The sequence below is a fragment of the Gymnodraco acuticeps genome, unplaced genomic scaffold, assembly GCF_902827175.1.
Source record: "Gymnodraco acuticeps unplaced genomic scaffold, fGymAcu1.1, whole genome shotgun sequence".
Lineage (NCBI taxonomy): Eukaryota > Metazoa > Chordata > Actinopteri > Perciformes > Bathydraconidae > Gymnodraco > Gymnodraco acuticeps.
In genome coordinates, this window is record NW_022990276.1 from 474887 (window position 1) to 489178 (window position 14292).

Here is a 14292-nt window from a genome sequence, read left to right on the forward strand (position 1 = left end):
GTAGAAATATAACGGATTGGATACAAAGCGCATTATCAGAGATGAATGAATGTTAACTCTGAGGTCAGCTGTTTTTGTAGGAGGATACTGTGATGTTTCACATGAATAGCTGCATCATTCACTTTTGAGATGCTTGGATAGGGCAGTTTATGGTCTTTCCCATGAACATTAATCTTTAAAACACTTGAATAAACAGATTCTGAGTGCAGACATTCAGTGGGTCAAATATGGTTCCCAGGTATTATTGTTTGAATGAATGAGGTGTTATATATCTCTAGGTTTCTACTTGACAAGAATGATGGCTGTGTGCACACCAATTTGCACCATACAGTCAGGCAAAGATTTTTCTCCCGGCAAAACCACATTCCCACAACTATGAGTCAAACCTCGTAACCGCACGTAACATACGGTATTTTCACTGCACAGCTGTTTTTATGATCTGTTTTGCATAAAATTCGTTTCAGGAGGAGGTTTAGATGTAGGTGCCCCAAAAATAATGTAGTAAGTAGGCTACTTGTCTAACTTTTTTATTATATAGATTATTATATTTATATTATATATTAGCATATGAACACAATAATTACAATTGTTGCTGGTGCCCGAGGCATGACTGGCTATCATACAAAGGGACCCCAGGACAACAATGTGCTACCGGGCCCACATTCCATGTATGTTATAATATAAGCTCACAATTTACATATAATGATCTTGAAAAACACAGATATCGTCTTTGAGACAGATCCTCATGTTTGGGTAAAAATGCAGCAAATATCACAAGCCCTCTGATATCAAGTTAAGTTGTTCTTTAGGACTGCATATTCATATCCACATTTTCATTTCTTACGGCCCCTACATTCTGGGGAGGCAGGGCAGTTTTTGTGTAAAAAGTTAAACCAAAACATGAAGATAGAAAATGAATCAATATCTACAGAAGGGTATTCATTTGGGCCACTTGATTTACACATCAAACTGTTTTTAAAACCTTTTCTATTACTTTTGTATTAATGAACAAGTGCATGTCTCATAGAATATTTTAAGACAGTTGGACTAGTTTTTTGTTATCACAATCCAATAATTTTGTGTGGTCCCTTTAAGACACTACAGTTGTGCGGGAATGTTGGTCCAATCAGAAACGTTTAAAGTGAGGCTGGGGAAAAATGACCAATGGCAACAGAGTCCAGTGTGAGTGGTCGGTTAACTGGCCAATCACATGCATTTCAGACACCTCTTGTGGGCGTCTTCGATTCTTTCCAGGATATGTGTTTATTTTTTACATATCTCCAAAGCGTGTGAAGGTAGGTAACAGCAGAGTACATTTTTTACGAATATGTGGCACATTTGTAGTGCAACAACAATGCAAATTAACTTGGCATTCATTTGAACAATTTCACCATGCAGTCGGGTGTATATTATAACAGTGAAGCCACCTCGAGTCGATGGTACTTCCTTTATAGTTTTCAAGGTAAATTATTCTCTTTCTTGAAAGCAGTAGCACATTATATTTACATTGATAATTGTTATTGACAATATAGGGCGACATTTAAAAAGCAATAGGTTCATTAGCCTATAATATTTATTTTTTTAATTAGACGCTAGAATAACCAAAACTGTCAGTTGACGTCTGACGTGGTTTTGTTTGTATGCTGACCGGAAGTGGGATTGCTGCAAAGTGATTTGATAGACATATTGATACTAGTTCGATACAAGTTGTGCCAGCGTTGCTTCACTCTACACACAGGATTCAAGCAGAATTTAGCAAAAAAAGTATAGCGAATAAAAGCTATTCAGGCTAATGGTAACGTTGTTGCCTAGCAATATCTACTAACGGTATATCCAGCAATGCTCTCACGGCTAGTTAAAGCTAACGTTGGTGGAAACAGACTGCTTTAACATCCATTTATCTGTGTCTGTAGTATAGTAGTCGTCCTGTCCTACCCTGTGTGAGGTATGGATGCTACTCAGAGGATCTGTGACTCAATATTGGAGTCAGATGAGGAGGATCATGAAGATGAGAGTGAAAACAAGAGGGGACGACCATTGGCTAAACTGTGTATCTTAAAAAATAAACACATACCTGAGACAGGTGAGTGGCCCCCTCTATTGCTGGTATTACTGCTATTGTTTGCTGATTTAGGCACTTAGTTAAATTAACTTAACTTGTCTTTTTTTCTGATGGGTGTTCTCTGTCTCCTAGAGGTTCCCCTCTTTTTGGGAGAAAACGCCCTGGGCCGTGACCCCAACTCCTGCACCGTGCCCCTGATAGCACCCTCAATTTCAAAGCAGCACGCCACCATCTGCCTCTCAGTCTACAGGAAAAGAGGACGTCACAGTGAAGTGGACATAGAGGCTTTGGTTTGGGACCAAGGGAGCATGAATGGGACCCGCAAGGGCCAAATGAAGCTGACACCTAACGTACGCTATGCCCTCAGTGAACGTGACAGCTTGGTGGTGGCAGACATCCCATGTCAGTATGTAATCTGTGCTGAAAATGCCGCTTCCTCCCAAGGGGACGCGAGAACTCCTGTGAGCAGACATTCAGGGGTAAAGGCCACGCTGCTACATGCCACAAGCACAGGCGGCAAGAAATATGTCAACGGTGGTACAGGAGCTAGGGTGTCATTACCTGATCAGGGGGACACCATGAAGACCCCTGGCGTAACCACTGTCTTGTCCTTTGAGCAAACCCCAACCTACCCAGAAGAGAGCCTGGTCTCAGAGTCTGACTCGGACTCAGACGGAGAAAGAGGGGAAAGAAGGCGCAAAGCAATGGGTATGTAAATAACGTTATTACAAACTGAATTAAATAAGTGTAAACTTCTTCCCACCCCTTTTTGGATGTGTAATTAGGTAGATCATTTGTTTATATATCATTTGTTAGTCAATAATATTTTTGTTTATCAATTTGATACTGCTTGAGTTTGTACAGTATCATAATTCTCTTGTTTCATTTCATTATTATTATTATTATTGTTTGTATTACTGTTTTACACGTTCGAAATAAATCAAATCAAAATTAAATTGTCTTTTATAGTGTCCCATTCTGACTCCCATACATCCAGTCCCAGATGTTCAACATTCCTGAGTCCCACAAACAAAACCGTCCCTGAAAGGTAAAGCATCCTATACATCTTTCAAACAAATCATAACACAGTCATTCATCTCAGTGAAGATATGTGCTTTTATGCAGTAGTGTATCCCTTATTTTACTTGAGTCCAAATATTAAATGTTAAATTCAATGAAAAAAAGGCCGAGGTGATAATGTTTGGACCCAGTGGTGGCCCCAACGCCCCGGCGCCTGTGATGGATTCTCTTGTCCCATATGTGAAACCCATTGTCACAAATGTGGGTGTACGGATTGATCGTGATTTGAAACTAGACAAACAGATCAATGATGTGGTCAAATCCAGCTTCTTTCAGCTAAGACTTTTTGCAAAGGTCAAGCCTTTCCTTTCTTTGAATGACTTTGAGAAAGTAATACATTGTTTTACATTACTTGCTTTTATCCAAAGCGACTTACAATAAGTGCATTCGACCAAGAAGATACAAACTTGAAGAAAACAGAATCATAAGTACATCAGGTTTCATAGAGCTAAAACATTTCAAGTGCTACTCAACTGGCTTTAGATAATCCAGTCCTTTGTTAGTATATAAGTGCTTTGTTAGTATCTAAGTGCTCAGTTAGTATTTTATCGCTCGAAGTGGAGTCGAAAGAGATGAGTTTTCAGTCTGCGCCTGAAGACATGTAAGCTTTCTGCTGTCCTGATGTCCATGGGGAGCTCATTCCACCATCTTGGAGCCAGGATAGCGAACCCACGTGTTTTTGCTGATGGGAACTTGGAAACTGGATTACTGTAACGCTCTGTACATTGGAGTGACCAAGGCTTCCCTGTCACGCCTACAGCTGGTCCAGAATGCTGCTGCCCGCCTCCTTACAAGGACAGGCAGGCGTGAACATATTACGCCTGTACTCGCCTCTTTACATTGGCTACCAGTCAGTTTTAGAACACAATTTAAAATGTTACTGTTTGCACACAAAGCCCTAAACGCTTTAGCCCCACCGTACCTGGCAGATCTTTTAAAACCATACACACCCACACGGTCACTGAGGTCGGGTGACAGACTCCTTCTGGTCGTCCCTAAGTCGAGGTTGAAGCAGCGAGGAGACGGAGCCTTTGCTGTTGCAGCTCCAAAAGTATGGAACGAATTACCCCTCCAGGTTAGACTTGCTCCAACTCTGCCTGTTTTTAAATCTCATTTAAAAACCCACTTGTTTGCCCTGGCATTTACAGACCAGGTGACACTGTGCTTTTACATTTGGGTTTTGTATTGTTTTTACGTCATGTAGGAGAGTTTCTCAGTCTGTGGCTTCTGGTCTGGTTTCATCGTCTCGTGTTTTAATTTGTTTCATGTCCTGTCTGTTCTTTATGTATTTATGCTGTGTTTTTATACAGTTGTTGATGTACGGCACTTTGTTCAACAGATTTTAAATGTGCTGAAATAAAGTGGATTGGATAGTCTGTAGTCTTTCTAAAATCAGTCACGTTTTTTTCCTCTGTTTTACAGTGAGGATGAAAGTACCATCACACCGTCCTCCTCCACTAAAAATAGGCCTCACAGACATGTCAGCTTCAGCCTCGAGGAGACAGACATGGATGCGGGGCGACAGCAGCTGAATAACATAAAGACAGTTGAGATTGTGGACGATAGTGCAGAGGAGGAACACAGGGAGGAAGAAAGAACAGCACTGGGAGGGACACAGTCTGAAGAAAGTGAACAACATGTGCCAGTGAAAACGGGAAGCAATGTCAGTCTTACAGGAGAAGATGAATTGCCTGAATTCACACCATCAGTCTTCACAGATCCGAACCCTGTGTTTGACATGGACAGTGACACTGATGAGGAGGAGGGCGCATGTCCTGTGACCTTGGCTACAAACCAACAAGCTGATCAGCCCCCAGACTCAGCCCAGTTTCACATGGACAGTGATACAGATGTGGATGAGGACGATGATGCCTTAGACCAAGTTCCCAAAAGTTTGCCTTCCTCTGCTGACCACAACAAACCTCATGTGATTTCAGTTATTCAGCCAGAAGGCGTCACTATGGACAGTGACACTGATGTGGATGATGATGCGATGTCAGACGCTGCAACAAATGCAAAACCCCCATCACTTCAGAGCACACAAACAGCTGACTCTGCTTTTTCAACACAGGTGGAAAATGTCCACCTAGACAGTGACACAGATGTTGATGAAGAAGAAGAAATGGAACATGGAACAAATAATAAATACCCTGAAATAGATGAAACTCCCACTAGATTAGATATTAGGCCTGAATCTATCCCCGCTGCGCCTGACAGCCTGCAACTAGACAGCGATACAGACGATGAAGCTATTCCTGCACCAGCACTCGGTGAACCCTCTTCTCTCCCAGAATCATGCACCACTGCACAACCAGGAGCAGATTTGGATATTTTGTCCGACAGCGACTCAGATGTGGAAGAGGATTCTCCTCTGTTCATAGCTCTTGTTGTCTCAGACATATCAGTAGATCCTGGTACAACGTCAGATGAGGCAGACCCAGGTGTTGATGAATCCGTCGTGCCACCTGCTGGGGACGCAGCTGACCTTAAAGAGGACAGTGACACAGAGGTGGAGGATGCAGCTTGCCTGCAGAGAGAGATCGCCCCTGGGCTGCTGGCTCCTCTAAAGCAGAACTGCTCCACACCTGTACCCCTAACAGGTAACCTGTCAATCACTCTTCAAATGAGAACTACATGGAATGAATGTATTATGGTTCCATGTGCAGATAACGTTTCTTTGATTCATTGTTTGGTTTATAAAATGACAGAAAATAGTGAAACATTCCCATTGTAATTCTGCATAGAAATCATTACATCTAAGAAGCTGTAGTAGTCACTTTAGCAAATAATCAACCATTAAAATGGGTGTTTAATTTTGTTTAAGCTTACTCTAGAAATTGGTCAGAATGTCTTTTTTAAATGACTTTAGCAATCAAGATATATTTAATATCATTCTTCAATATTGGATTTAGATTTGTAGAGTGTAGACATATCATCCAATCAACTTTATACGGTTTTAAATGATTCTTAACGTGAAATATTAGCGTGTTAAAACTTTGAAATGTTCTTACTTTAATTACATTACATTACATTACATTACATTTAGCTGACGCTTTTATCCAAAGCGACTTACAATAAGTGCGTTCGACCAACAAAATACAACTTGAAGAAAAATTGACTTTGGGATGGTTTCAGAGGGAGGACTGGAAGATATGGACACACAGGCTTTCTTCATTCCCTCTGCGGTTCCATGTAGATGTAAGTAAATCACCTTTGACTTCTGTTTCTAAGAGGACATAACATTTAGACCCTTGCACAACCTCCTTTATTTGGTCTCCTCTGTCTTTCCAGGTGCCGTAGCCCCTGCTGGAAGACGTATGGTATTGTCTGCCAACTCAGAGAGTCAGGAGGATGAGGACTTTGTCGTGGCCGAGACGCAGTCCTTTGTTCTTCAGACCAGAGAGCGTCAGGGAACCCCTCCACAGGACCCCGAACAGGCTTTTTCCCTGGAGTCTTCTGGTGATGAGAGAGGAGAGCAGTCCAGCAGTGAAGGGTCTTTCCAGCTCGGACTGTCAGACAGCAGACATCTGCAGGGTCAGGCTCTAGCTATGGAGAACACTCAAACTTTTGTGGGCGGGGATGTGAGTGTGAGTATGGAAGACACCCAGGCATATGCAGCCGTCTCAAATGCTGACAGAACCTCCTTGGAGAATGATCAGAATCTGGAGGCTACACAGGACTATGGAAAGGAAGCAGAGCCTGCCAGATGTTCAGAAACGTCTGTAAAAGAGAGTCAGGTGGATTTTGACCTCAAAGACACACAGGAATTTATTACAATGCCAGACAGCGATTCAGAGGATGACACTGATGATGATGATGAGTCAAGAAACACTGCTACTGCTGCCACTCAGGCTTTCAATGTGCCCACGTCTTCTACTCTCGCAATGGCTGAAACCCAACTAATGCCTGTCTTTGAGGAAGACGAGAGTTCAGATGAAGAACATCTATTTTCCTCTGTACTACAGGTTAAGCGAGAAGAAGATGGAGAGGCAGATCAACCTCAGAAGAAGCATCACAGTGAAGCTCTGTCTGTAGCTGAAACTCAGCCCATGCATATAAGTGAGGATGAGGAAAGTGATGAGGAAGACTTGATTTCAGGGCCACGAAAAAGAAAGGCAAAGCCGCTGCAGCTTGACGAGGAGCAGACACAAACGCTCTCAAACTCTGAGTTATCTCTTGAAACCCAGCCTATGCACATGGGTGTTTCTGAAACCCAGCCCATGCATACAAGTGAGGATGAGGAAAGTGATGATGAAGACTCGATGCCAGGTCCACGCAAAAGAAAAGCGAAGCCACTGCAGCTTGACGAGGAGCAGACACAAACGCTCTCAAACTCTGAGCTCTCTGCTGTCCAAACCCAGCCCATGGTTGCTGGAGAAGATGAAGAAATTGATGATGAGGAGGAGGACTCAATTCTGCGTCCACGAAAACGAAAAGCGAAGCCGCTGCAAATTCAAGAAGAGGGAACGCAACCGCTCACAAGTTCAGAGGAAAGGGAAGATCAGTCGGAGAGGGAGAGAAAGGAGAAGGAAGAACAAGAGAGATTAGAGAGTGAAAAGACAGAAAGGGAAGAGATGGAAAGATTAGAGAGAGAAGCTAATGAAAGAGTGGAAAAGGAGGAACAAGAGACATTAAAGTGTGAGAGAGAGAGAATAGAAAAGGCAGAAGAGATGGAAAGATTGGAGAGAGAGAGAATAGAAAAGGCAGAAGAGATGGAAAGATTGGAGAGAGAGAGAATAGAAAGGGAAGAAGAGATGGAAAGATTGGAGAAGGAGAGAATAGAAATGGAAAGAAAGGAGAAGGAAGAAAGAGAGAAATTGGAGGTAGCGAAAAGGGAACTAGGAGAGAGACTTAAGAGGATTGAACAGGAACACCAGGCAAAACTGGAGAGGGAAGCAAAGGAAAAGGAAGAAGGAGACGGGTTGGAAGAGGAAGAAGAAAAGCGGGAAGAAGAAAAAAAGTCAAAACCCCAGAGAGAAGCCGAAGAGCCACCAGAGCAACGACTGCTGCCCCGCCGCTTTCAGCAGAAGCAGAAGCAGACTCCATATCAGCCAATGACGACGTCCCAGCCAGGAGAACCAGGTCTCGCTCCAACTCTTCCAACTCCGTCAGCTCAGAGAGGTCCGCTTCAAGTGTGAGCACCCTGGGGGGCCAGGGGAGAGGCCGGGGGGCCAAGAGGGGCAGCAGTGCACCCCCCCCAGCAGCCAGCACCAGAGGTACCAACAGGAGGAGGAGGAACACGGCGTCAACACAACAGGACACGAATGATGCTCCTCCTCCTCCTCTTCCTCCTCCTCCTCCTCCAGGAACTCAGTCCAGGTCCAAGGTGTCCAGCTGCAGCGTGAGCTCTCAGAGCAGAGGAGGAAGAGGAGGAGGCAGGCAGCGAGGAAGAGGAAGAAAAACTGAGCCCATCCCTGCTATCAATATTCAGAGTGAACAAATAGTGGATCCCACACCTGCAGCGAGAGGCAGGAAGAGCAGGAGAGGAGAGCAGCTTCCCCAGGAGGACGAAACTGAGAAGGCAGACCCTCAGCAGGCCCCTACCACAAGAGGGCGACGGAGAGCTAATGTCTCAGAGCCTAATGCTGCAGAAAAGCAAGACAACTCAAGTCAGGAGTGTGCCAGTGGAGAATCACCTCTGCCTAAAAGGACTGTGAGGGGAAGAGCGGTAAAGAGTGAGACTGTGGAGGCACCAGTAGCTCCTGCAGTCAGTGAGGGAGATAAAGAGGTGGGAAAAGGGAGGAAAAGGGACATGGAGGAGGCAAATACAGAAGAGGCCTCCAGCAGTAGCCACAAAGTGTTCCAAGGGAAGCAGAAAGCCCACACGCCAGAGGAAGCAGGTGAAACAAACGATGAGACTCCAGTGCCAGCTAAGAGAAGAGGTAGAGCATCCACCGCTCAAGCAAACAAGATCGCAGGTGTCTCCTCCGCTAAAGTGGAAGGAAGTGAAGAGAGTGAGACAATAGAGGAGGTACCTGTTAAGAAGAGAGGCAGAGGGCGGCCATCAGTGGCTCAGAAAAAGATGAAGGAGGAGCAGGAAGAAAGTGGGTTATCTGTCGACCATGTGGAGGCATCAAAGGTGACTTCATTATTACATATTGGAAATGTTAAGGTCTCAGAAGTGTTTTCTCTTTGAGACACAAATACATTAGTGCTGAGACATACATCAGACCAAAGGGAAAGCTTAGAGGTATACAGTATACCAGGAACTTGTGTCCTTGAGGAAGGCTTTTACCTCGGCTTAAGGCCCTGTGGCTTTCTCTCTGTGAGTCAGCCTTTCATAATGTACTGCATCAACATCAGGCACTGTCTGCGTCTCCCCAACTCTCTGAGCAACAGGAGTAGTCATCACCATTAATACACTAATGAATTAAGTAGTCACACTACTCTGCTCCTACACTCACCCCTCTCCTTCTGTGTTTCATGCTTCGTCCTTGTCTGCCTTTTGTCCTTGTCTCCCCTCCCTCCCTCCCTCCCTCCCTCCCTCCCTCCCCTCCTCCATTTTACAGCCCCAGACTCCCACCAGCGCTGCATCCCGGAAGCGACAGGCTCTTGCCGACTCGTCACCTGTGGCAAAGACCCCTCGCTCCTCCTCTGCTTCCCCCGGTGGTCGATTACGATCTGTCAGCCATGCCTATAAGGTTTATATGGTTTCTTACCTCATAACACGGCATATTACCAGAAGTCTGAACAGTAAGACGTAAAGCACAGAGAAAATCATTTCGATTGATGAATTGAAGTGAAGGATACCAACGTGTGTGTGTGTGTGTGTGTGTGTGTGTGTGTGTGTGTGTGTGTGTGTGTGTGTGTGTGTGTGTGTGTGTGTGTGTGTGTGTGTGTGGTGTGTGTGTGTGTGTGTGTGTGTGTGTGTGTGTGTGTGTGTGTGTGTGTGTGTGTGTGTGTGTGTGTGTGTGTGTGTGTGTGTGTTGTGTGTGTGTGTGTGTGTGTGTGTGTGTGTGTGTGTGTGTGTGTGTGTGTGTGTGTGTGTGTGTGTGTGGTGTGTGTGTGTGTGTGTGTGTGTGTGTGTGTGTGTGTGTGTGTGTGGTGTGTGTGTGTGTGTATGGGTGTGTGTGTGTGTTGTGTGTGTGTGTGTGTGTGTGTGTGTGTGTGTGTGTGTGTGTGTGTGTAGTGTGTGTGTGTGTGGTGTGTGTGTGTGTGTGGTGTGTGTGTGTGTGTGTGTGTGTGTGTGTGTGTGTGTCAGGTGCTGTTCACCGGCGTGGTGGATGAAGAAGGAGAGAGGGTGTTGGCTCGTCTGGGAGGCCGCTTGGCCAAAGGCGTGGCCGACATGAACTGTCTGGTGACGGACAAGGTGCGCAGGACCGTCAAGTTCCTGTGTGCCGTGGCTAAAGGAGTCCCCATCGTCACCACACACTGGCTGGATAAGGTTAGTTCAAACATTACGTTTTATCCCTCTATATACAGAGGTGGGAAGTAACGCAGTACAACTCTGAGATACTTAATCTACTTGAGTATATCCTTTTGTCTCTTAGTTACTTTGCAGATGTGGATGAATGATGTGAAATCTAATCAGCTCTTAAATCAGACTTGAGTTCCACCTGGAGTAAATCCACCAGCTACCCTGCAGTATACAAAGTCATTCAAACTAGCTGCACCTTCACCAGCTTTGAGAACACTTTCATGATCAATCATTATAAAAAAACATATCATATATATTATTCTGAAATGGACCGATCTGCACAATGACTACTTTTGGTACTTTAAGTATAATTTGATGCTAATACTTTTACTTGAGTAACATTTTGAATGCAGGACTTTTACTGTAACATTACATTACATTGCATTTAGCTGACGCTTTTATCCAAAGCGACTTACAATAAGTGCGTTCGACCAACAAAATACAAACTTGAAGAAAACAGAATCATATAAGTACATCAGGCTTCATAGAGCCAAAACATTTCAAGTGCTACTCAACTGGCTTTAGATAAGCCAGCCCTTTATTAGTATATAAGTGCTTTGTTAATAGTTCTATCGCTCAGATAACAGAGTATTCCTACACTCTGGTGCTTCTACTTTTACTCAAGTACAAGATCTGAGTACTTCTCCCACCTCTGTCTATATACACAAATACTGCACTCGTTTAAGGAGACTGACTAATACAGACGCTCTTGTTGTGTTTCTACTTTCTTCCTGTGCTTCAGAGTTGCAAGGCCGGGAGCTTCCTGTCTCCGAACACATTTGCTGTGGAGGATCCGGAGCAGGAGAATAAGTTTAGTTTCTGCCTGCAGGAGTCTCTGAGGATCGCCAGCAGTCAGCCTCTCTTACAGGTACTCCAATCGTAGTTTTTAGTTCTTATATTTTTCCTCAGAGTGAGAGGTTGGCAGAGCGTCATTTCCCTTGGCGGGTGGCACAGGGGTTGTGGATAATATCGACAGATACGAGATGAATCATGACTCACAGTAGGAGTCCAGACATGCTTGTGTAAGAATCCTCCTCGGCCTATGAAAGATGTGAAACCCCTGACATTTTACCGTTAAGCATCGCTGTTACGCCAGCCTCTCTGTAGTTGAACAATCTTTCCATTGGCACAGTGGAGATTGTTCACCATTAATCTTTGTCTTGTGGAAAGTAGTTTGACATGTATTCTTAATGTACTGTTAATGTTTAATGGGCACTTCAAGTAGGGAGGCAGTAATGTTTCCATTTCTGTTACGGTACGTCCACACAGCAGCTTTGAAAAAATCTTGGAGCTGGGCGTGTCTGAAAGCTTGGGGATTTTTTGCGAGCAACGCGACCAACAACCAATCACATGAATCTCCCGCCCCCGACATACAAAGCAAAAAACCCCGGGGATTTTATGCGAGCAATATATATATATATATATATAAACTCCCCAAACCGGCGAAAACCTACCAGTTTCACCCACTGTCTCTGCCACCTCCCTCCATGCCTGGTTCCTCCGGTTTGTATCCCGGTAAATAGTCTGGTCGTAAAGAACCGGGTGATTTGCTACCGTAATTTCTCGTTTGGAATATGAGGAAATGAACTGCGGTCTGGTTCTCCCTGCTTACACGCGTGGTTTGATTGGCTAGTGCTTGTACTGTCAGATTTGCATAAACGGGATTTGATTGGCTGACGCTTCCAGCTCAGATTCAAAAGTTGAACATTGCTCAACTTTTGAATCCTGAACATCCTGGAAATCCTGGAAATCTTCGCTTCGCTCCCCCACAATGCAGTCCGGCGAAAAGCGAGGCAAAGTGACGTCACCCCATTCAAAGTCAATGGGCAGAGAAGCGTTGGAAGATTTGTTTAAAGCTGCTATGTGGACGTACCGTTACACTCCCTAGCCTGCACGGTTAGGATCCAAGCTGAACAGATATCGTTTGACACCACATACCATACTGACATAGCTAGCTAAATGCAGGCAGGTATACACATGTAATACAAATGTCCATTCTTAAAAGCCTTGTATTGATTTTTTGCCACATGATGTTTATTGAATCTCTTCTCTTAGGGTTATCACATCCACGTTACGGCGTCAGTGAAACCAGAGCCAGTCCAAATGAAGGACATCATCTTATGCAGTGGAGCCACCCTCCTACCTAAGATGCCCTCTTCTCCGAAGGTACATGAACATTATTTTGGGACAGTCTCTTTATCTTATCATTCAGTATATCAGTAACTATTTGACCGCCTCTCTCAGCCGCAGACTTTCGTGATTTCCTGCGCGGAGGACCTGTCTCTGTGCGGCCCGGCGCTCTCTGCATCTCTTCCAGTCGTCACTGCTGAGTTCCTCCTCACTGGGATCCTTCAGCAGAGACTTGACCTTCAGACCCACAGACTCTCAGCCCCTGCACATTCCCTTCAGCCGGCAGGAGGCAGGGGCAGGGGCAGGAAGAAGACTTAGTGAATAAAAAAACACCATGTAGGAAATCATTACTCGTAGATTCCCTTTCAAATGAGAGGCCGTAGAAACACTGTGTGTCTATACAAAGGACTTGAATGTATTGTAACAAAATGTTGAAACATTCTTTTACAATTGAAGCTTTCTATTTTTGTGAGACAGCGATTAAAGTAACTTAATTATTGTCTGTAGTGTTTCCCATTTTCATGTTTAAAATATATGTGGAAACAATTTAGATTTTAAACTTGCCATGATGTTGCTGCTATGTAAGGTGGGAAATAATAACCCATCAGCCGTTCTTATCACGTTCCCCATCTCTCATCTGTTCTTGCTCCTCCCCTTTCTTGGTACGAAGATAGCAAGCATATTGTCACTACTCTCTTTACCTGCTAAGTGCTTCAGCAGCTCAATCAGCCGGTTTGGCAGGTAACCGCAACGAAGCAGGAGATTTATAATCATGTTTGGGTGGGGGGCTAGTGGAAGCGATGGGGGTCAGAAAAAGGCTTGTTTCCTGTCCTGATGAGAAGTGCATAGTGCCTTTTTTATACCGAGCTAATCATGAACTTACCAGTGAGTCTGCAGTAACCATCACCAGCTACTCCATTAAGGCTTCAATCAATCCCATTACCTCCAGCCATGGGACGCGATTTATAGGCACCTGCATGCTGTTGCTGCTTCTACATCAATATCTTATGGAGATACGTGTATACAGAACACTTCTGTCACACTAATAAACTAATTAATATTGAAACATGTTTGTATGTCAGTATTACCAATGAAAACATTAAATATTTTTTGTATAGTGACTTTATACGTAATCTGCATATTGTTGTCTTTTTTTTACTGAGGCCTGCTTTAATGTGATGCTATAACTGCAGGATGGAGCTTAAAGTATTGGAAACACTAACAAACTAACTTTGGATTTAGATGTGTTTGCCAAGCTGCCATTCCCAAGGTTGGGAACTTATTGAATTCCCTTATCTGAGAAAGATCTCTGTCGATATGATACTTTTTTTACATTTTGCCAGGTTTTTCCTCTATATTATTTAATTTTAATTTAAAAAAATGTTTTGTTCTTCAAGAGCTCCTTGAGTTTGGGATGTTTGCAGATGATCATCTTTCAAAACATCTGAATTATTCTTATTGGGAGATTAGATATGTAAATATTTGCTTTTATCTAAACCAAAGCCAATCAACCAATGAAATGCTTTTATTTTGTATAAAACACTGAGATTTATGATGCGATTGGAACCAATGCATCAAAGCAATCCCTATATTTCAAACACGC

At 43.9% G+C, this 14292-nt stretch overlaps 1 protein-coding gene across 1 annotated transcript; it reads left to right on the top strand.

The window, feature by feature from the left end:
• Positions 1–1521: 1521 nt before the first annotated feature.
• Positions 1522–13822, top strand: mdc1 (mediator of DNA damage checkpoint 1). Its single transcript, XM_034221616.1, is given in 12 exon segments — positions 1522–2083; positions 2195–2770; positions 3032–3110; positions 4565–5742; positions 6278–6340; positions 6434–8091; positions 8094–9221; positions 9652–9783; positions 10344–10526; positions 11302–11427; positions 12615–12725; positions 12804–13822. Coding segments are annotated over 12 exon segments (5574 nt in total). The 5' UTR covers positions 1522–1947; the 3' UTR covers positions 13008–13822.
• The last annotated feature ends 470 nt before the right edge of the window (positions 13823–14292 follow it).